The following is a 24,529-nucleotide window of genomic DNA, read 5'->3' as shown; positions in this document are numbered from 1 at the left end:
AGGTTAGGGTTACCACTGAGTTGCCCCTCTAGGAAACAGATCTTCCTTTCCCTCCATTTTAACAGCACTCTAAGAAATACTGTAATATAATATATTGGTTAAATATGTACTCTGTGCAAAGCACTCTGCTAGTCTATTGGGTAGGTACAAAATTTAGGTGAGGGTTAATTGGCATATGTATAATAAGTGATGTTTAATATGTTCTTTAGAGAATTTCAAAATGAATTGTTATATGAAGTCATCAGGAGAATCATGAAAAACTTCTTAGATATGGTAGTAGGTTGGAAAGAAATTCATCTGGGTGAAGACAAGGAAAGGGAGGGCATTCCTAGCATAGGGAGCAATACCAAAAAAGGCCCAGAGACATAACAGCACAGTGTGTATTCAGAGCAGAGAGCGATTCACATAGTGGAAGACAGTAAAAAGGTAGCATGGTATCAGATTGTCAGGCAAGGAGTTTGAATTCTCTCAGTAGGTAATTAAGACTGCACTGAAGACCTCTGAGCAGACTGGTGACATGAAGATGATAATCATAATTGTTCAGGCAGGCACTCTAAAGTTTACAAACCATTTTATAGACATTGTTTTATTTGGTCCTTTGAGGTATGTGCTGCTATTATCCTCTTTGTACAGACGAGGAAACCAAGAGCAAGACTGAGCAAGGCTGCATGACTTCTCCATGATTTTTAAATGTTTGAAACAATTTGTACCTTTGTCTTTCTGATAGTAGATCTAGACCTCAGTGTACTTGGCTACTTTGTCTCCCAATGACTTCATCTCTGATAGAAAAAACAAAACAAAACCTACTCTGTGGTGTGAAAGATGATTTGTATCCATTAAGAGAGTGAGGAGACAGGAAAGGCCAGGTCTTTTGCTATTGTAAAGTGCATGATAATGAGATCTTAGTCTATGTTGGTTGCAGTGTGAATTAAGAAGAAGTGAAGGGTGGAGATGCTAGGAAGATGGAACTAGCAGAACTTGATAAGGGAAGGATGACCCAAAGCTTACAAATGTGAGAATCTTCTAAATGATAATTCTACTGACAGAAATGGTAAAGTGAAAAGGGAAATGAGATTTAGACAGGAAAGATAATGAGGTCAGTTTGGGAGATGCTGAGTTTGAGGGAGTTGCGGGCTATTCAGCTTTAGATATAATGCTAAGTGGTAGGAGATTAGAAATGTGAAGCTCAAAGATTTAGGAATCATTTACATAGATGTTGTAGTTCACATCATGGAAATGAATGTGAATGTCAAAGCAAAGAAAATATAAGAAGGTAAGAAGACCAAGGACAGGTCTTTTGGTAAGAAAAAGGATGAAGAGCCGGCAAAGGAGATGAAGGAGTATTTAGAAATGTAGAACAAGAGTATGATGTGTCTGAAACCAAGTATCCAGAAGAAAGAATAATCAGCAGCATTGAAAAAAGTTGTCAATTAAGATGTCACTAGTGATCTGAGAACAGTTTCTGGATAATGGCATAGATTCTGTAAAAGTTAAAGAAGAGAATGAGTAATGAGTATGTAACAATATTGAGTATTGACAGATTATTCAAGGAGTTTAGTAGTGATGGGGGGACTAGAGAAAGGCACCAAGAAGTAAGAAACATAAATTTTCTGAAAGATGAATGAACAAATGAAAAAGTATTTATTAAATGCTTAACATATGCCCATAACTGGGAATGCAAATAGAAAAGGTAAGATAGATATTGCTCTCCGAATCTTGGGTGGGGGCAGCAAGCTGGATGGGCTATGGTTCCCTGATAGCCTGGCTTATTCCATGGCCTCCAACGCCAAGAATTACTTTTCATAATCTATTTTTTAAAACAAATTATATTCCAAACCTTACTTTTTTTTTTTTTTAAGTGAGGCAATTGGGGTTAAGTGAATTGCCCGGGGTCACACAGCTACTAAGTGTCAAGTGTCTGAGGCCAGCTTTGAACTCAGGTACTCCTGACTCCAGGGCCGGTGCTCTATCCACTGCGCCACCTAGTTGCCCCCTAAACCTTACTTTTTATATGCTTATTATGCCCAATATTTTGATCTTTTCATTCGTAGCAATTGGATATGTACTTTATATGTAGTTTAGCTTATGATTAAAGAAAATAACCTTTAACTTGAGGAATTACAATGTTTTTGTTTTTGTGGGGCAATGGGGGTTAAGTGACTTGCCCAGGGTCACACAGCTAGTAAATGTCAAGTGTCTGAGCCCGAATTTGAACTCAGGTCCTCCTGAATCTAGGGCCAGTGCTTTACCCACTACACCACCCAGCTGCCCCCAAGGAATTACAATGTACTATGAGATCAGAGATTGTTTAAACAAAAGGTATAGTTTCATACAATGAATGAGGTCTCTGAAAAAGTTTTTTCTAAATACTCAGCAGTGATTTAAATTTCTAAAATTTCACCAAGTTCATTGATTTGGGTTAATTTGAACATCTTCCACTGCTAATAGTGTTGATACCTCCTCTTTCAAGATTGGAAACAAAAACAGAAGCAAAGCACTTCCTCTGGTTCCTGTCTGTTGCCTCTTCCCATGCTCTTGCTAATTTAAAAGTTGGTATTTGTTATAGAAATTTTTCTGAAGTACTCTGCCAAATCTTATTACAATACAGTAAATCACGTTAATTTTAACAGAACCTTGTTTGTAGAAACCCTCCCCACTTCAGTATATTTGCAGCAGAAACCTAGGAAACTGAAAAATCCAGACTACCCAAAGACAATTTTTTTCTTAATTTGCCACAAATTGCAAGGTTTTGTATTGTTCAATTTATTTGGAATTTTTCTTTCTGTTATTCTACAGTTCCAGTGTTTGACATGAGGTAACATCTTCATGTCTTTTGCCTACTATTTGTTTCCATTTTTTACTTAATCCCGTTTTAATTTCTCATTTCCTGTTTCTTTTTTTCTTTTATCTTTTCACTTTTATCCCTTATATTTGCTCTCCAAAACACTCATTTAAATTCAACAGTGTCTTTAAATTTTTAATAATAAATATTTTTATTTAAAGTTTTGAATTCTAAATTTTATCCCTCCTTCCTTTCATCCCCCTTCCCTGAGGCAATAAGGAATCAGATATAGGTTATACACGTGCAATTATGTAAAACATTACCATATTGGTTATTTTGTGTAAGAACACTTGAATAAAAGAAAAAAATGAAAGAAAGTGAGAAATAGCATGCTTCAGTCTGTGTTCAATCAATATCATTTCTTTCTTTGGAGGTAGATAGTATACTGCATCATTAGTCCCTTGGGATTGTCTTGGATTACTGTATTGCTGATAATAGTTGTCATTCACATAAATTCCATGTTCTTTAAAAGCCTGCTATTTAGGATTTTACAACAGTTATGTTGAGGGTGAGTAGATACCCAAAAGGCTCCAGTTTTCTAATTTGCAAAGTGAGGAAGTGGGACTAGATGATTTCTCAGGTCTATTCTAGCTCTAAATTTATGTTCCCCAAATATAAATACCTCATTTATTCAGCATCATTCAGAATGAATTGTTAAACATAAATGAATTATTTAGATAACTGACGCTTACCCTTTCAATGACATATACACATATTTTGAAAATGTTGGCACTTTCTAAAATGTATCATACATTTCATTACCATTAAATAGCATTTAGCATAATTTAACCATGATGACTCAGGGTCATCATTGTGAGCATGAAACAATCAGTATCATGCACCTATTAGGTGCCAGATACTATGCTAAGTGCTGAAAATACAAAGATAAAAATGAAACAGTCTCCCCTCTTAAGACTCGGATGTTCTGTTGCATGAGACAACAGAAATACACAGATGAACACACACAAAATAGAGACAAAGTAATAAGGCCCCGCTAGCTGGAGAACAGAAAAGGTCTCATGGGTGGCCCTACTCCTGAGTTTTTAAGGATTCCAGGTCTTCTAAGATGTGGAGGTAAAGAGCAAATACATCCCAGGCACGTGGGGTCTCCTCATGCAAAGGCATGAAGACAGGAACGGGACAGGACTATGACAGTGCTGGACTGCAGGGCTCGCTGGAGAGGAGGTTGGACTCCAGGGGAGGATATCTGGCTTTTAGCAGACGCTACCCAATAACTAGGTGCGTGATCTGGGCCAAGATGCTTGATCTTCTCTGGTCCCGTCTCCTCGTTTATAAAATGAGGTAAATGGACCAAATGGTCTCTAGGGTACCTTGCAGCATGACCATTCGTGGTTCTAATGTAATGATGGACTTTTGGGTAATTACAGATTGTCGATCTCTATGTTCCTATAATAAACAGTATCAAACTGTTTTTAATGGATTCTTCTCCTTCCCTCCACTGTCATTTTTCACTTTTCAGTCTTCCTCAGGATCCCATAGTCACTCTTTTTTTTTTTTTTTTTTTTTGCGGGGCAATGGGGGTTAAGTGACTTGCCCAGGGTCACAAAGCTAGTAAGTGTTAAGTGTCTGAGGCCGGATTTGAACTCAGGTCCTCCTGACTCCAGGGCTGGTTCTCTACTCACTGTGCCACCTAGCTGTCCCCCATAGCTACTCTTAAAGAATTACCTTACTTAAGAGGTAGTTCTGAGTCATTGGGCCTGAAGGCTGTAGCAATTATTTTCCTATAAGCTGAGAGGCCTTTTTTTCCCCTTCTGGGTTTGTGTTGCAGATTGTTAAGGTTGTCAGAATTCTGACTCCTGTATAAATGAGATTTGGTAGTGTGTTCTTATCCTCAGCAATGTCACAGTATTGTTGAAGAGATAAAACTAATGCACATGAAAAGATTTCAGAAAAAAAATACAAGGTGGGCCACAGTCAAATGCTAAAATATTCAGAGAATTATAGAGTACATTTAAGCAAAGACCTCTTGTTTATGATTAGTTAAGAAAACGACAGGGAATGGAAAATCCTTTGGTTTGTGTATACACTTAATTTATGATTAAATATTACTCCTGCCCTATTAAAAATCAACATAGTATCAAGAAAATAGATGAATAGGAATCTAACCTGGATTTAATAGGAGGCCAGTATTATGTCGGAGTATCCAAAAGTCATGCAGAGAAAATAGGTATACTAAATTAAAGTTTTTTTTTGGGGGGGGGAATGAATGTCCTATAATGCTATATCTAAAGGTAAAAAAAAAAAAATGAATCCTTGGTTTCTTAGGCCAGAAATCATTTCATGTGCAAAAAAGTAACATATAAGTGAAAACTATAGATTGTGTGCAAACAGCCTTCTGTCCCCTTGGGTATTGGGATTTTAGATGCCTGTGGTCCTATCAATAATTCCCCTTCTCTCTTCAATCTCTCTTTCTCCACTTCACTCCTTTACTACTGTCTTTCAACATGCCAAACCTTCATCATCCTTCAAATATATTGTTGACCTTGCATTGTTCAAGTTCATCCCCATATCTGTTTTGCCTTTTGTAGCCAAATTCCTCAAAAATACTGTTGACGTGCATTGCTTCCATTTCTTCACATGTTATTTCTCAACTCCTTGCACTCTTTCTCCCACTATACCCAAACTGTTTTCTATAAGGTTACTAATATCTGATCCAATGACTGTTTTTCAGTTCAGTTTTCATTAACCACTCCCTTTTCTTTGGCTTCTATGGGATTACTCCTTTATAATTTTCTTTCCACATATCTGACTAATCCTCAGTTTTCTTTGCTTGATTATCATCTATCTCCCACCCCTTAAACATGAGTGCCCTCCAAGGATCGATTTTGGGCCTTTTTCTCTTTCTCCATCCTAACTCCAGTAGATGATGAGAGTGATACATATCATAGCCCCCTCACTTCTCCTCTGCCCTGCCCCAGTTAGATGTAAAAGCAGAGACTCCCCAGCATAGTACTCTGCATATAGTTACATACTCAAGAAATTTGTTGGATTGAATATTGCCCTTTGAAGTCATTACCTTATAAGTCTACACATGTTTTTCAAAGATACTGTAGTTGCTGAAAATATTTTTGAAACTATGCCCTTGGAAAGTCCTTCAGAACCAGTTCTCAAACCATATAAGAATAACAACTTAATTATTGTGTAGGCCTACCTTGATTTTTACCCAAAACAGTACTATCCTATGTTTGCCCTCCTACTCTTCGAGACTTAGTGCTAAAAAAAACCCTTTTGGCTCTTAGAACTAACATTAGCTGCCCCTCCCCACAACTGCTTATATTCTAAAGTCAAGGGTTATTAACCTGTGGTCCATGAACTTTAAAAAAAAAACCCAAACTCATTAATAATTGATTTCCTTCATAATCATATATTTTTTATTTTATACCTTTAAGAACAGTCTAAGAAAAGGTCTTTAGGCTTCAGACTGCCTAAGTGTTAATGACACAAAAAAGCTTAAAAACTCTTGTTTAAAGAATGTGCCTCATTTGCCCTTAGATGTAAAGGGAAATAATGGAAAGAAGGAAATCACTATGGACTGAAATTTTTGGAAGAAGTAGGACTTATATAAGTTTTGAAGGATGGACAGACTGAATAGTTGAATTAAGAGGCTAATGACTGTTGAGAAACAGCATGAGGAAAGACATGAGTAGGATTGAATATAGGAAATGAATGTAAGAAAAATATTTTATTAATTTCATTGAGGCTTTACCATTTGATAGAGGAGTAGAAAATATGGTTAGATTAATCAGTGGAGCCAGAATGAAAGCCTTGAATGCCAGAATGACAAATTGGGACTTGATGCAATAAGTACTATTGAATTATAGATTCTTAGTAGGGGAGAGGTACAAGAATGGTACTTTAGGAGTTTCAGTCTGGTAGTAGTAATAGCTTATATCTATATAGTGCTTTATGGTTTACAAATGACTTTCAACTGGAACATAGGCAGTATAAATAGTATTATCTTTGTTATACAGTAAAGGCTCTAAGGCCTAGAGAACTTAAGTTAATAGATCATGATTATACAGCTGATAAATTTCAGAGCCAAGTCTTCTGACTTCAGCCCTAATGCTTTTTTCACTAAGAATGTCTATGATTTTTTTTTTATAGTATCTCATTCACTGATTCATTCTCTGGTTGCATTCATTTATTGTATGCCTCCTTTGTGCAGAGCCCTGTGCTAGGGAAATAAAGAAGAAGAAGATGGATCAAACAAAGTCTTTGATCTCAGAGAGTTTTTAGTTTGTGTAGGGGATATGAAAGGTACACAAGTAAGTCTATTCAAATGTATAAAATGTGTTGTTAGTGCTAATAATCACTCACGTATAGTGCCTTATCATGACAGTCCCATAAGACAGGAAGGCATTATAACTGACACGGTTTTTACAAATGAAGAAATCAAAGTTTAGAAAAGTTAAACTCAGAAGTGTCAGAGATGGGCTTCACCTCCCCAACTGACTCCTGGTTTAGCACTTCTCTGTTACACCAAGAATATTTACTAAATAATGTATGCAAACCTAACCACATCCTAAATGGCTAAAATGTATATGGGATTATAGTCCCTTTGAGATTTGCCAAGTGCCTTAACACTTAATTCTTCCCACTGAATTTTACCATGCAATAGTTGGTGGAATGGTGACTATGATGTTGGTAGCCAGGCAAGCAGTCTAAAAGAAGTCAGGACAGATAGAAATCTCCAAAAATTCAAAGCTTTGTATATAAAAGATATTCATTGTATTTTTCCCTCTCCTTTTTAATCCTTTTTTATTTGGTTTTCATGTGACTTTAGTTATATACAGGGGCAGAAGTTCTAAAAACTATAGCTATAGTAATTTTCTATCCAACTAGTCAGAACTGCCCATTTGCACGGAACTTAATTTAGAACAAGCAGCACTTCTGAGTCACTCTAATTCAGTCACTATTTAGAGAAAGACTCTGCAGATTGGTTTGACCAAAAGTTAGAGCAATAGTAATTTCTGGTAACTTTTTTTTTTCATTCTGCCTATTATTGTTGATTGCAAAGTATATTTGGGCTTCTTAATTTTAGTAATTCAGTAGTACCAATTGAAAAGATAGGAAGACTTGACTGTCATATTCTTTTGTTGTAGGTGAAACCAATTAATTTTTGTAGGATTAATAGTGAATTTATTTGAAACTTTTTTTCCAATTACTTCTGTTTTTGCAACTCCTGTTTCCCCAGGTTTTATCTATAAGGAAAATGTTTAGGATCAAGGAAATGACTTACCCTGGTGATGACTTATTACCAGCCTAGAGTTTTTGCCATTATTAAAGTGTTGGGCAGAATAGAATCATAAATTTCTAGAGCCAGAAGGAGCATTAGAGATTCTCTAGCCCAATCCCTTCATTTTATAGATGATGAAACAGATGAAAAGATTAATAGGTCTTGCTCAAAATCACATGACATTGATGGTGTGCAGTGAAAAATCTATAAGGTCCCCTCTAGCTTTAAAATTCTCTGGGTAATTCAACCAAGCATGGAAAATATATATGAACTGATACAGACTGAAGAAAACAGAATCAAGAAACCAGTATATACAATAACTACAACAGTATTAGTGGGAAGAACAACAATAAGAAAGATCCAAAACTGACGACCAAACTTGACCCTCCAAGAAGAGATGAGAAAATAAACTTCCTTCACTTCTTTGCGGAAGTAGGAGACTATGGGTATAACATTACATATAATCTCAGACTTGGTTGATGTGCTGGTTGGTTTGGTTGAACTGCTTTTCCTTCATTTTTTAGTTTTTTATTACAAGGAATATCTTTCTGATTAGGGAAAATTGGAGGAACACTTTAAAGAAATTAGAAAGTGATGTAAAAACAAATACCAACAAAAACCACAAATTTAAAAATAAAACAATTCTGTAAATCTAAAAAAACCAAATTGGTCTTGGCTACTGACCACACTTCCATACACGACTATTGGAAACTATTATAAGTGTTCCAGTACAGGGCATGGATTTTGTTTCACAAATATGATTTCCAGTAATAGCATATTGAATTAACTGGTTCCAAAAGAGTGCTTCAGTTTTTCTTTTTCTGTTATTCTTCACAGGTACTACTGTGTTTCTCCCGGGATACATCTGTATTAGGACACTTTGCCTACAATAGTGCTTCACCACCAAAATCATACATAAGAGGTAAAAATGTAATGAATATAAAGAGAGCATTTTAAAGACAACTTTAATTGCTTAAAATTGCCCTAAAACTTTTGGTACATCTTGTACAGATTTACAAAAAATTATTTCCATTTTTTGCAGAATTCTATCTTGTCTTATGAGAATTTTTTTTTTACCATGGTTAAAGTTCTTATTTAGCTTTTTTATTTTTTTAAAAAAATTTATTTTAGTTTTCAAAATTTGTTTAGATAAGATTTCCAATTTCAAATTTTTCTCCCTCCCCCATCCCCTAGACAACAGGTAATCCGGTATAGGTTTTATATATATATAATAACATTAAACATATTTCTGCATTAGTCATGTTAGAAGAATCAGAGCAAAAAGGAAAAACCTCAAAAAAGAAAAACAACAGCACCAAAAACAAAAGAAATAGTATGGTCCAATCAGCATACATATTCCACAGTTCCTTTTTTTTTTTCCCCTGGATTTGGAGAGCCTTTTCTTTCCATCATGAGTCCTTTTATTTAGCTTTTAATAGAACAGATAGAATTGTATGGATTCCTTTTCTTACTCTCAATTAAATCTCTGCCCTTGAAATACACTTAAAAACCACAGAAACTTTTTTTCCTGTTAAACAAAAAAAATTTTTTTTAATTCTGGTCTTTTCCTATTTAATGCTCCTCCCACCACCTCTCTTAGTATTTCTCTCTTGTCACAAATTTATTTGAAGAATTTAAATCCTAAATGGAATAGGGAGACTATAGTCCAAAACCTGGAGCCATTTTATCAGGCTACATTTCTAACTTACAGATTCACAGCAGAGGGGGAACTCAGTGGCTATCTAATGTAACCTATACCTGAAAGGAATCCTCATTATTACACACTCAGCTCTGTGTATACCACTCTTTCACTATTCAGCTTTCCAACAAGGCGGGGTGTACGATTTCGCAGCTGTCTCTGCTGCATTTGATAGTATTAATCCCACTTCCTTAAAGCTCTCCACTCTTGGCATTATATTCTCCTTATTGCCCTTACTATCTTCTCAGTTACTTTTTATGACTCCTCTTTCCTCCTAATTACAATCATATCTCTAAGCTCTGTACTTTGTCTTTTTATTTTTATTTTTATCAGGTAGTTCAACCCCCATTGTGATTTAAATTATACCCTATATTTTAAGAACTGTTCAATCTGTGTCTCCAATTTTGACCTGTGACCTGTGTGCCCAGCTTTCCACAGGATAGCTATTCTTTATGTGTAATCTTGCCATCACCTGATACTTGTTATCTCGAAAACTGTGTGTATAATATCCTTCCCCCTCCCCCATAGCGTCTTAACTATTTTTATAAGTCCCACTTGCCAGTTCTCCAGGTACACAGTTTGGACTTTGTTTATTCTTCTTTACTCACGATGTTGATTAGTCTTCCAAAATGCTTCTGGTTTCACCCTTACTTCTATTTGACTCGGTTAATGCACCCCAAGGGTTTGTCCGGGGTGGCCTTCTCTCTATATACTCTCTCAGTCGGTGACCTCATTTGTTTCTGTGGTTTGAATGATCATCTCTATGAAGATGACTCCCAGATCTATGTATGAAATCTGTGTATCAGACCCTAGTCTCTCTCCTGAACTTCATTCCCACATTATGAATGGCCTGTTGGGCATTTCAAACTGTACATCCTGTAGGCATTTAAAACTAAACACATCCATGAAAAAACTCAAGTGCTCTTTCCACCCCTCCAATTGGCCTCCTTTCTTCTGGTCTCTTCCCCACTCTAATCTTTCCCTTCCAGAGCTGCCAGAGTTGTTCCAAAGTGACAGCTCTGACCATATCACTGCCCTACTTAAGTGATTCTAGGTTCCAATATGAACTCCTCTGCTTGGCATTTACAATTCTACCACCTGACCCCATCCTACCTTCCAGCCTCATTCCTAGCCTCTTGCTTCCTTCCAAACACTCGAGGCTATGGTCACACTGGCCTCCTTGCCATTGCTTACACTCAGCCTTCCACCTCCTCTCTCTGTGCCTCTGTATTGACTCCCCTCTGTATCCCAAGTGCTCTCCCTCCCCACCTCTACCTTTTGGAATCCCTGATTTCTCTCCATACTCAGCTTAAGAACTATCCCCCGAATGAGGTTTTCCCTGGTCCCCCCGGGTGCCAGTTGCTTTCTCACCAAGGTTACCTTGCATTTGCTTTGTATAGAGATACAAAAAACATAACATGTGCATGTTGTTTATTCCCAATAGAATATAAGCTGTTTGCCTTAGTACTTACCTCTCCAATGTCTAGCCTAGTGCCTGGTACATATTAGGTATTTCATAAATTCTTATTGATGGATTGATTCAGACCCACATCCCCTCACATACATTGTAATGGTCTCTAACCTGACCTCTCTCAGCTATACTTTTTATGCAGCATCCTGGTTCTGAGCAGATGCCTAGACATAGCTAGGTAGTACAGTGGATAGAGTACTAGTCCTGGAGGAGCCTGAGTTCAAACCTGGCCTCAGGCACTAGCTGATGTGACCATGATCAAGGCATTTGTATGCCTGCCTCAGTTTCTTCAACTGTAAAGTGGAGATGATAATAATAGCATCTACTTCCCAGGCTTGTTGTAATGATCAAATGAGGTAATATTTGTAAAGTGTTTAGCACAGTGCCTGGCATGTAGTAGATGTTTAATAAATGCTTATTTCCTTCCTTCCTTCCAGATTAATCTTCCTAAAACCATTTTCATCATTGTTACTCCTTTCCTCAAAAATTGATAGTAGATTCTTATAACCTGACGGCTTAAATTCAAGCTCATCCTGGTATTCAAGGTCTTTCATAAGTCAAACGCCCCATACATATCAAGCTAGTGTCTGTTCTTTGTTCTTTGAACAAATTATGTTCATTCTCACTTCCAGGCCTCTCCCTCACTCACATTGTTCACATTTGTGATCCTGTTCCTTCCATTAGCTCTCACCTCCCCCTGCAGTCATAGTTCCAGGGAGACAAAGTAACCTGAAATTATATCATAAACCATTTGATACAACTTTAATTGCTATTTAGTATACAGCTCACTAAGGGAATGAGTCAGAATAAACTGCAGAGCACTTTCAATCATTCCATGTTGCATTTCCTCCCACCCTCTCTGTCTCTATCTGTCTCTCTTTCTGTCTCTCACACACACAGATGCGAACACACACATGCATATACATGCATGCATGCACACACACATCAGATTTTTAACATCATTATTTTTCTGGTAATGTTATTGTGGAACACCATGACCTCAAAAAAATGACTCAAAAGTCAGTAGAGACATGTATGGTTCATGTACGCAGATGTCAGCATGTTATCAACAATGACTTATCCGTAGGAAATGTCATAAAAGATAACATCCTGGAAAGGTATGATCAGAAAAGGTCTTCTAGATAAGTGAAGGATGCCAGGGGGATCGCCTAATGACTATACTAGTATCCATAAAATATGAAAAACCCTAGAGAATAACCTTTGGGACACTGGCACACTCCCTTACAGAGAAATTATGGAAAGGTATGGATAAGAATGAAAGGCTTGGATGGGTTACAGGTTGCACCAACAAAGGGACTACCTATATCAGCGAAATCATGAAGTCACTGAAGTATTAATTGTATAATGTATTGCATTGTTCACTATTGTTTCTTTTGTGTTACTCATGTCTCCACCTTGAAGTATCTTTAAGGCAAGAATTATACCATGTAATTTTTCTACATCTTTATAGTTTTCATTCGGTCTTAAACATATGGGAAGTACTTGATCAATACTTGTTGACATATTTCTAACCACTACCAATGATTTTATGAGTTCCTAGGGCTCTGTTGTCATTGTCAAGAGGGGTAACATTTTAATATCTTGGTATTGGTAGAAATCTGACTTTTAGAGTGTTTTTAAGAAATGTAGCTTCACCACATTGAAGTACATCACACCAAAACTCAAATAAGAAATGTTGCCTGATGCAGTTTTTGCTTGAGGAACTTTAATAAATAAATTGATGAAAATGATGCGGAATAAGCATATTGATCATATGTAAGTTGTATTTCTTAAGTAGTTGAGAGAAAAAATCACTTGTTTTAATTATTTTTAAAATTTCTTTTCAAGTGTTCATTTATTCTTTATTTTAAAAAGTTTGCTAGATCTGTACACACAGTAATTCTAGTGTTAAATAACAGCATAAATACTCACGCGCCGTTACTACATTGACAGAATATATGAATCAAATAGGTAAAGTTTTTTGCATTGAGGTGTATTGATATCTTTGTGGTCTTCTTATAGGAAAACTAGGAATGGAAGACTATGCTGTCTTCTATCCACCAAATGGTAAGAATTATGCTGTTGCTCCCTCTAGTGGAAAAAAAGAAAAATTACAATGTTTTAAAAATAAAAAGACGCTTCTTTGGATCCTTATTTCTTTTAAAAAGCACAGTCATAGGGGGCAGCTAGGTGGCGCAGTGGATAGAGCACAGGCCCTGGAGTCAGGAGGACCTGAGTTCAAATCTGGCCTTAGACACTTAACACTTACTAGCTCTGTGACCCTGGGCAAGTCACTTAACCCCAATTGCCTCACTAAAAAAAAAAAAAAAAATTTTAAGTTATATTTAAAAAGCACAGTCATAGTCAAGTCACTTAACCCTCATTGCCCCGCAAAAAACCAAACAAACACCATAGTCATTCATATATCAAGATTATGTTTCTACCTCACTGTCTATGAGATAATAGAGCATAACTAATTTTCCAATTACTGGTAATAGGTTTGCATTGATCCATTCCTCTTCTCTTGCTCAGTTATTCATTTGACAAACAATTTTTATCTGTGAGAATAACCAACCCAAATGAAAAGTACTCTATGTCCATAAAGTAAAATATTTCCTTTGTGGAAAGTAACTGGCACATGAGAGTCATGGCCTTGGCTTCATTAGCATCATGCTCTAATTATCATATTTAATTGATATTTGATGTGCTTTGCCTTTATTCTAATTTGGGGGAAAATGTAGATTTAAGCTAGTAATTATAATAGCTTCAATTTAGATGGGCTCAAATATAGCAATAGTGACATATTAAATAAAGTAGTCTTTAGAAATTAAATATTTACTTTGTGAGCTAATAAGATTATTCCAGAGTACTGATTAGACTTCTAAAGATAAGATTATTAGAAAAAAGAATATATATGATCAAATTCTAAGAGTCAGGCTGTGCCTGATGGGAAAAAAGAAAGAGGAGACTAGAAACAAAGCAGAAAAAGATCCTTTCTGTGCTCCCTTTCCCACCCCTAAGTTTGCCCTGGGTAAGGATCCAAGTCTGGCTGACCCCAACATCCCTAAATATGGGAAAACTGAAGGCAACCAATAGCTCAAACTAAGTGCAAGGGAAGGGGCCAAGGAGTCAGGAGGGGAACCAGACACAAGCAGTTGGGAATATAAGACAAAGGCGGAAAGACCAAAAGTTCAAGAGAAGAAGTCTGAATAAAGTCCTACCTGACAAGCAGATAAGCCAGCAGAGAGGATCATAATGGCAGAATGAAGAATAATATTATAAAGCCTCAAAGAAAAAAAAATATTGAACAAGTATTGCAATATGAAGGTAAATAAAGTAAAAGTACCTAAAGAGAAAAGAAAATCCTGAGAACTGCCCAGAAATAACAGAGCAACATAAAAAAAAAAATTCCAGAAGAGAAATAAAGAGAGGCCATCTAGCAGAGTAGATAGAAAGCTGGCCTTGACATCAGGAATACCTGGATTCAAGTTCTGCTGCTTGGTCATGGGAAAGCAGCTTAGCTGCTCAGTGGCCCCAGGCAACTCTGAGAGACCTGAGTGTTAAGAGTATGTGCCAATATCCATTGGTACAAAGTGTCCTATGTCAGTGAAATAATAAGTAAAAACCAAAGAACTAAAACTGTTAAAAAAAAATTAGGAATGAATTTAAGTTACTATCAAAACTCATAGCTAAGTTCAGCATTATATATATAAGCAAAGACAGTGGAGGGAGGGAGTAATCCAGATTTGTAGTTTGGCAAGACATATTTAGCATTTGGACTATACATTGTAGAAGTCTGTGGATTCCAACAGTCAGTGCTTTGTTGTCCATACTCAAAAGTTTTGGACAACTTTATTGTGTATAATTTTGTGAAACATAGCATTCATTTGATTTGCTCTGTTCTTTTGGAAGACCTATGATGCTTAAAAGTTAGCTTCATTTATCTTCATGTCAAGGTTAATCACTTTGGCTTCTAAAGCATCTAGATATCTTTTTAATGACCAGAGATCTTGTGAAGAAGAAAATGCAGTTAAGGGCCTTGAACATAATCAGATAAAGCAATAGGGAAGATATGAACAACAAAAGGGAATATGGCCTCTGGATCAGCTAAATGAGTCTAGACATCTGTGAAGACAAAGGAAGATTAACACCCAATGAGGCAGAGGACCATGTGGAGTTCCAGGAAAGCATGGAAGCACAGCAGGATGCTCTTGAATGGTTTAAACTACAAAAGGCTTACAGTTAAATGTTATCCTCACCTCCTCATTCTTACCCACCCCAACATCCAGTCATGGGTCCATCCTGCTTCCTCCTTTCATAACATCATTCAGGGGCTCCCTTTTCTTTCTTCTAACATTGAAACACTCAGTGTGAGGCCCCCTCTACCTGTTTACTATTTAAGTAGCATTGTTTGGTTTCTCTGCCCCAAGTCTATCCCCACCCCAGTCCAGCTTCTGCTCTTCTGTCAAAATGATCTTCCTAAAGGGCAGGTCTGACTATATCCCACATCTTCCATTTAGTAAACTGTGGCAACTCCTTATTACCTCCAGAATAAAATATACAATCTTCTGTTTGGCCTTTCATAACCTGACCCTTTAGTTGCATTTCCAATTCTCCTATACCTCACTCCTCCCCATGTATTCTTCAGTCCAGTGACTCTGGCCTTCTTGCTGTTCCTTGCACAAGTAACTCAGTCTCTCGACCGACCATATTCACTGGCTGTCCCCCATGTCTGTGATCCTGTTGCTGCTCATCGCCTCCTCTTGGTTTCCCTGGCTTCCTTCGTGTCTCCACCATAGTTCTACCTTCTGCAATGGAAAGGAAAGGACCTGACTGAAAAATGACAACAATGAGACTGCCTAACATGCAGTGATATAAGTGATGAGGACCTGTACTAGGGTAATAGCTACATGAGTAAGAGAAAAGAGGACACATACAAAGGATGCTGTGAAAGTAGAATCAATGAGATCTGACAACAAATCAGATATGTGGCCTGAGTCCAGCAGAGGAATCAAGGAGTTCATAAGCCTGGGTGATTAGAGCATGATGAGTGTCTTTGACAGTAAGAGGAAAGTTGGAAAGAGAAGTCTTTGGGAGAAAAGATGAGTCCTGTTTTGGGCATTTAGAGTTTAAGATACCTATGGGATATCCAGTCTGAGATATTCAGAAGGCAGTTGAAGAAGGACTAGAACTCCGGAGAGATATAGATTTGATATTCATCTCCATAGAGATGATGATTGAAGCCATGAGTGCTGATGAGATCACCAAATGAAGCGGCGTAAGGAAGAAAAGACGAGGGCTCAGGACACACCATTGGAGACCCACAGTGAGTGACTATGACCTGAATGGAGATCTAGCAGAGGAGAGTGAAAAGGAGCGGTTGGAAAGGTAGGAGAAGAACCGGGGAGAATGCCAAAACTAGAGAGGACAGGTCATATTAAGTGGTGTGAGAAGCTACGCAGAGGTCAAGACACACTCAAGATATATAAATATAATTTAAAGAAATAAGGACATGACTTAAATAATCAGAGGGATATTTCTTGTAATGGTTGAGTCACACATATGTAATGAAAATGACAGTAGTACATAAATCAGTTTGTAAATTTGGTGCCGTATCAATCAAATTACCTAGAGGTACTTTATTATGCTAGACAAAATAATAAGATTTCATTTGGAGGAACAAATGAATCATAAGGGAAATAATACAAAAAAAGTACAAGAAGAAAAAATGGCACACAGATCTCAGAATATATTATGAAGCAATAATCATCAAAAGTATTTGTCCTTTGTTTAAAAAATGAAAAGTAGATGAATTGATGAATGAGCATTCCTAAAGTGGTTATCATATGCCAGACACTGTGCTAAGTGCTAGAGCTACTATTCTTTTGGGGGGGTAGGGCAATGAGGGTTAAGTGACTTGTCCAGGGTCACACAGCTAGTAAGTGTCAAGTGTCTGAGGTCTGATTTGAACTCAGGTCCTCCTGAATCCAGGGCCGGTGCTTCATCCACTGTGCCACCTAGCTGCCCCTAGAGCTATTATTATTAAAGTGAGGCACTCCTGGTCTTCTAGGAGTTTCCATTCCAATAGAGGAGATACACATACGGATGTGTGTGTACGTGTGTGTAAGTATATGGAAGCGTTGGTCCTGGAAGAGAATGCCAAGGAGTCACTAATCCACATTGTGGTCAATTGATAAGCACTTCTCCCGGAATAATGAGAGCATTATTTTGATTACTAACTGTTCCCAGAGCCAGGGTCAGAAGTTGGGAATTGTGCTGTTATAGGGTGGATGATATGAGGACTGGAGTAGAAAGTTGGATAGGAAGTGAAATATGGTCTGGGTGTGGGGCCTGAAGCTGACTTGATCACTCACCCACCGATCAGACAGCTTAGCCTTAAGATAGTTCCCAAACTAAATAGATTAACTCCCTCTGGGACTGAGGGGTGAGGTGGAGGGGGTGTTTTCTGGCATCTCAGATTAGAGGTGCTGTGCCAGGTGCTGAGAAGTAGAACAGCCTCAGGTCAATGGTAGGATCAGTAAATAAGCCAGAATCTGAAATCATCAAGCTAAATAACCCATTGTTTAACTAGAAAACATAAATGGCTTGGAGAAAAACTCCCTATTTGTCCAAAGTTACTGGGGAAACTAGAAAAAAATTTGGCAGAAAATAAGTTTTGACCTATAGCTTATGCCATATAGCACAAGTTCTAAATAGGTACTTGATCTGAATATAAAATATCAGACCCCAGAAGTTAGAAAACATGAAATCAAGTACCTTTACAACTTTGGACGTGGGGAGAATTATTAACCAGATAAATATTATAGGAGATCACAAAAGATATCATTGGTAATTATATGAAATTGAGATGCTTTTACACAAACAAAATAAATGTAGGCCAGATAAGATGGTCTCCTCTCAAACTGGAAAAAAACCCTTCACATTGAAGATCTCTGATAAGAATCTAATATATGTATGTATATGTATACACATATGTACATACATACATAGAGGAAGAGCAAGCATAGGAGGGTGGATAGAGCACTGGGCCTGGAATCAGAAAAACGAGTTCAAATAAACCCCAGATACTTACTGTGTGCCCCTGGACAAGTCCCTTAACCTCTGCCTTGTTTTCCTCAACTGTAAAAAAAAAAAGTGTGTGTGTGTGGGGGGGTTAGTAATAGCACCTACCTCTCACAGTTATTGTGAGGATTAAATAAAATAATATCTGTAAAGTGTTTCACACAATACGTGGCATATAGGAGGTGCTCAATAAATACTTATTCCTTTCCACTTCATTAATACAAATATGTAAAACCAAGAACCTCTTTAAAGGCTAAGTGGCCAAAGTATATATATATATATATATATATATATGTATATATGTATGTGTGTGTATGTATGTGTATGTGTGTGTGTGTGTAATATATAGAGGCACACATATATACATATGTATATATAAAGGAATGTTTCAAATGATAATTAAAACTGCAAATCAAAAGTGCTCTGAGGTTTCACCTCACATTCAACAAATTGGCAAAGATGGGAGTAATCAGTTAAAAAAACAACCCGCAGTGGGTTGTGGGAAATTCAGGCATACTAATGCTGGAGGTAGCTAGATGGCGCCAGAGTGCACCAAGTTCTGGGTGTGGAGGCAGAAAAGATCTGAATTCACATTTACTCTCAGCCACTTCCTAGCTGTGTGATCCTGGGCAAGTCACTTAACTTCGGCCTTGGTTTTCCTCAATTGTGAAATGGGGATAATAACAATGCCTACCTCCCAGCGTTGTTGTGAGGACCAAATGAGATGATCTTTACAAAGCACTTAGCACAGTGCCGGCACAGAGCTGTTCCTGGATAAATGTTAGCCGTCATCCTCCCCCTCCTCCTCACCCTAACATACTGTTAGTGTAGCTATGAATTTGATCCAACCACTCTGGAAAGAAGTTTGGAATTTGTTGTTTAAAAAGTGACTCAGGGGCAGCTAGGTGGCGCAGTGCATAGAGCACCGGCCCAGGATTCAGGAGGACCTGAGTTCAAATCTGGTCTCAGACACTTGACACTTACTAGCTGTGTGACCCTGGGCATGTCACTTAACCCTCATTGCCCCGCCAAAAAAAAAAGTGACTCAAATGTCCTTACCCTTTGACCCAAAGATTCCACTGCTATGCATATAGACCAAGGAGATCGAAAACATAAAGGTCTTTCCTAAAAAAAATATTCCTAACAATATTTTTTGTGGTAACAAGTAGAAATGGAGGGGAGTCTCATCAGGTATGGAAGGCTAAACAAATTGTAGTTGATAAATGTAGTGACACATTGTTGTACCAAAAGAAATAATGAATAAAACTTCAGAGATGCATGGGAATACTCACATGAACTGATGCAGATTTAATAAGCAGAATGCAGAAACAATAGACCGCAATGTAAATAGAAAGAGCAAAACATGAATGCTGTGCAATTATCATGACCAAGCTTGTTCTTGGTGAAGAATTGAAAAAATAAAACTTTTTTCCTTCGTTGCAGTGGCTAGGGGCTATAGGTATGTAGTATTGTATATTCTTTAAGACATACTAGTTGTGTTTGGCTTCCCTACACTGCATTTTTTTCTTCTTTGTTACAAAAGGGTTGGCTTGGGGAAGGGGAAAGGATATATTTAGAAATAACAGTGACAAGGAAGCAAAAGATAGCATTAAAAAAAACTCCAAAAGGAATTTTTAAAATAAATCATTAAGTAATCAGTGTCATTACTGATACACTAAAGGAATTAATTTTTAATCTTACATGAGGGATGTAGCTGACCTCTGTAAAAGATTGATGGAGTATTGATATTGAATGATCTTTGATATCTTGTCTCTAAAGAAACTCAGCTATCCAGCAACATCATCTATTTAGAACATAGTTGAGAACCAGGAAATAGGAAGAAAAAGTCTTTTAGCATAAAAAATAGCTGCATTAAATCTCATCTACTTTTTAAGTAGATTGTGTCAGGAACAGAGAACTCTATTCTCAGAAACAGAGCCTATTTACTCTGCATGATATTTAATTTTTTTTTTTTTAGTTTCCAAACTCTGAGCAGACTAAAAGAAACAAATTAGAAAAATGAGAGGGATTATTATACTAAGACACACTGACAGTAGCAAGATCACAGGATTGTAGATTTATAGATGAAAGAGAACTTCCAGGTACAATCCTACAGCCCTTTATCCTACAGAAGAAGAAACTGATGCCCAGGGAAGTTAAATGCTTTGTGTAAGTGGCAGGGCAGACATTTAAACCCACATCCAAATCCAGAGCTCTCTATCTCACAGCCAACAACTCGATAACAAAGAAAAAGAAGCTGCAAGACTTTGAAAAAGTGTATGATGAGACTAGTACACCACTACACAAGCTCACATGCTTTGGTAAAGCCCCTGTGCCTGCATCTTACTTCCTGATGGGCATAATGACTTTGAATTATCTGAAAAAAAGGTAATATTATGTTTAGTACGTTCTGTTTAAGAAGACGAAGTACATAACACACTTTAAACTGTTCCACAGGAGGCAGACGTGCAATGCAGAGGATAGAGCCTTGAACCTAGGGTCAGGGAGACCCGAGTTCAAATGTGACCAGAGTCACCTGCTAACTGTGTGACCCTGAACAAATCTCGTGAACTCTGTCTGCCTAAGTTCCTCATCTGAAAAATGGGGATAATAATAATGCCTACCTCCCAGAGCTAGTGTGGGGATGAAATGAGATAGCACATGTAAAGTGCTTTACACACCTTAAGGCACTAGATAAATGCTAGCTATTATGCATATAAAAAAGGCTCACTGAACTAAGCCTGAAAAGATTAAAACTAAAAGTACAAAGGATTTTCTGTTCTTTGCTTCAAAACTCATATAATGTCAAAGGGCTTAATGGAAGTAGTTGGTGAAGGGATATTAGGAATAGCAAATTACAGTGTTTTGGGTTTTTTTACCGAGTTCTTTTAATGGCCCCAAACTTCTCCTTGAACCAAACACCTGACTGTGAGCGAAGAATCCATTTGTACCCTTAGGTTGCATACTACTTAAATATTGTCTGTAAACCACTTTTTTATCTTAGATATAGTCATATTCCTAAACAGTTAAAAAAAAAAAAACAACCTTTGCTTCTCATGCCTTCAGTCCTTCAAGGGTTAAGTTTCAGTCATTTAGTCATTAATCAGGAAGGTTTTTCTAATGGACATTCATGTCCTTGAAATATTTTTTCTTATATACAAGGTCTTCCAACCAATCTTGACTCAAGTTTTATGTTTGCTGTGGACAATTATTTTAAAAAACTATTCTCCCCTAATGCATCTGAAAAAAGGCAAAAATCTTAACTATATCACAGTCAATATGAAATTGATTCCTCGTAATATTCTTTTGACAAAGTCCAACTCCCATGTACAAAAGTGTTACTTATCAAAAAGAAATCTTAAAGTAAATGAAATTCAAATAGTATATATGATTCAGAAAATGCGACATAAAATATCTTTCTTAACAAATATTTCATGCGTCATCTTCTCTGTTATTAAGTTTTATCTTTATAATTCACTCACAAACCTGATTTGCTTCAGTTTATTCAAATTGCAATGCCATTACTCAAGAGCCAATCTCATATTAAAAGTCTTTGTTCAGTCATGTCCAACTCTTTGTGATGCTATTTGGAGTTTTCTTGGCAAAGATATTGGAGTGGTTTGCTATTTCCTTCTCCAGTTCATTTTATAGATGAGGATACTGGGGCAAATATGGTTAAGTGACGCCCAGCGTCACACAACTAGTAAGTCTCTGAGGCCAGATTTGAATTCAGGAAGATAAATCTTCCTGACTCAAGGCCCAGTGCTCTATCCACTGTGCCATCTTGTGACCCTAATTTGTCCTTATTTTATTAAACTTTCCCTATACCTATTATCCCTAGTTCTTATCTCTATTACTAAAAAGGAAAAGAAAGTCAACTATCCCTATTTACTACGTCCTATGTTTACCCTATGTCTGTCTTTAATTCTCTTGCCCCATTTCTCTCCCTATTAACTATAATCATATCTTTATGTAATACATATACCCATACATATAAACACCATAAAACAAACAAAAAAAATCTAAGTAAATAGGACTTAATTAGTGACAGTATCAAGCACCATAAGGGAATATCAATATTACTAAAATACTCAAAAAATATAGTAATAATTTTTTTAAAATAAAAATATTTTATTATTTTCCAGTTATATGTAGAGATAGCTTTCAGCATTTATTTACATAAGATTTCCAATTTCAAATTTTTCTCCCTCCCTACCCTCCCTCCCCCCGTCCTCCAGACAGCAGGCAACCTGATATAGGTTTTATATATATATATATATGCATATATGCATATACATACATATACATGCATACACATACATAATAACATTAAACATATTTCTGTATCAGTCATGCTATAAGAGAAGAATCAGAGCAATAAGGAAAAACCTCAAAATAGAAAAACAACAGCACCAAAAGCAAAAGAAATAGTATGGTTCAATCAGCATCCATATTCCATAGTTCTTTTTTTTTTTTTTCTGGATTTGGAGAGCCTTTTCCATCATGAGTCCTTTGGAACTTTCTTGTACCATTGTATTGGTGAGAAGAATCCAGTCCATCACAGTTGATCAACACACAATGTTGATGATACTGTGTATAATGTTCTTCTGGTTCTGCTCATCTCACTCATCATCAGTTCATGCAAGTCCTTCCAGGTTTCTCTGAACTTCTCCTGCTCATCGTTTCTCACAGCACAATAGAATTCCATTACATTTATATACCACAACTTGTTCAGCCATTCCCCAACTGATGGGCAACCCCATAATTTCCAATTCCTTGCTACCACAAAAAGAGCAACTATAAATATTTTTGAACATGTGGGTCCTTTTCCTTTCTCTATGATCTCCTTGGGAAAAAGACCCAAGAGTGGTATTGCTGGGTCAAAGGGTATGTACAGCTTTATAGCCCTTTGGGCATAATTCCAAACTGCTCTCCAGAATGGTTGGATCAGTTCACAGCTCCACCAATAATGCATTAGTGTTCCAATTTTCCCACAGCTTCTCCAACATTTATTATTTTCCTTTTTTGTCATATTAGCCAATCTGATAGGTATCAGGTGGTACCTGAGAGTTGTTTTAATTTGCATCTTTCTAATCAATAGTGATTTAGAGCATTTTTTCATATGGGAATAGATAGCTTTGATTTCTTCATCAGAAAACTGCCTGTTGAGGCAGCTAGGTGGCACAGTGGATAGAGCACTGGCCCTGGATTCAGGAGTACTTGAGTTCAAATCCGACCTCCGACACTTGATACTTACTAGCTGTGTGACCCTGGGCAGGTCACTTAACCCCAGTTGCCTCACTAAAAAAAAAAAAAAAGAAAAAGAAAGAAAACTGCCTGTTCATATCCTTTGACCATTTCTCAACTTATAGTAACAATTTTAAAAAACAGCCATCCTTTGAATGAAAACAAAAAACATATATATATATGTGTATATATATATATGTTTATACACATACATATATACACATCTATATGATTGAGATTTTTAAAAAATTAAATTGTATAAAACCAAATAAATAAAATGCAAGGATTATTAGGTGAACTGTATTCTAAACAAAATTGTTTTTGAAAGAAAAATATTTTTTTAAAAATTTTACTTAGGGACAGCTAGATGGTGCAGTGGATAAAGCACTGGCCCTGGATTCAGGAAGACCTGAGTTCAAATACGGCCTCAGATACCTGACACTTGCTAGCTGTGTGACCCTGGGCAAGTCATTTAACCCTCACTGCTTGCCCCGCCCCCCAAATAAATTTTTACTTTTATTGCAGTAATGCAGGATAAAAAAAATTCAACAAGTACAAGGACTAAGGCAGGGAGCTTTGCATTAAGAATAGTAAAAATACATTACGGGACAGCTAGGTGTCACAGTGGATAGATCACCAGCCCTGGATTCAGGAGGACCTGAGTTCAAATCTGGCCTTAGACCCTTGACACTTACTAGCTGCGTGACCCTGGGCAAGTCACTTAACCTCAATTGCCTCACCAAAAAAAAAAAAAATGCATTACAAAGAAGACATCCAGAAAAGGTTGCAAATCACCATATCAGTATGCTGAGTAAGGTATAGGATGGTGAAAGTTAGGAGAGTAGTAGTTGATAAAAAATCAGGTGAAAGGAGTTTAAACCAGAAAGTCCATGTAGAAACTGGAAAATTCAGCATGCTGCCATTTTGAAA

General features: G+C 36.9%; 1 protein-coding gene across 2 annotated transcripts in view; it reads left to right on the top strand.

Moving 5' to 3' along the window:
• TBC1D19 (TBC1 domain family member 19) overlaps nt 1–24,529 on the top strand; it is a 116,164-nt gene that overhangs the window by 69,809 nt on the left and 21,826 nt on the right. For both annotated transcript variants that reach the window (XM_043973484.1, XM_043973483.1), the window contains 2 exons: nt 8,937–9,021; nt 13,292–13,336. In XM_043973484.1, coding sequence (XP_043829419.1) covers nt 8,937–9,021; nt 13,292–13,336 — 130 coding nt within the window. The remainder of the gene's footprint in view (nt 1–8,936; nt 9,022–13,291; nt 13,337–24,529) is intronic.

This window comes from Dromiciops gliroides, chromosome 6 (genome assembly GCF_019393635.1).
Source record: "Dromiciops gliroides isolate mDroGli1 chromosome 6, mDroGli1.pri, whole genome shotgun sequence".
Classification (NCBI taxonomy): Eukaryota; Metazoa; Chordata; class Mammalia; order Microbiotheria; family Microbiotheriidae; genus Dromiciops; species Dromiciops gliroides.
Note: the sequence above shows the minus strand (reverse complement) of the source record. Positions and strands in the feature narration are given on the sequence as shown.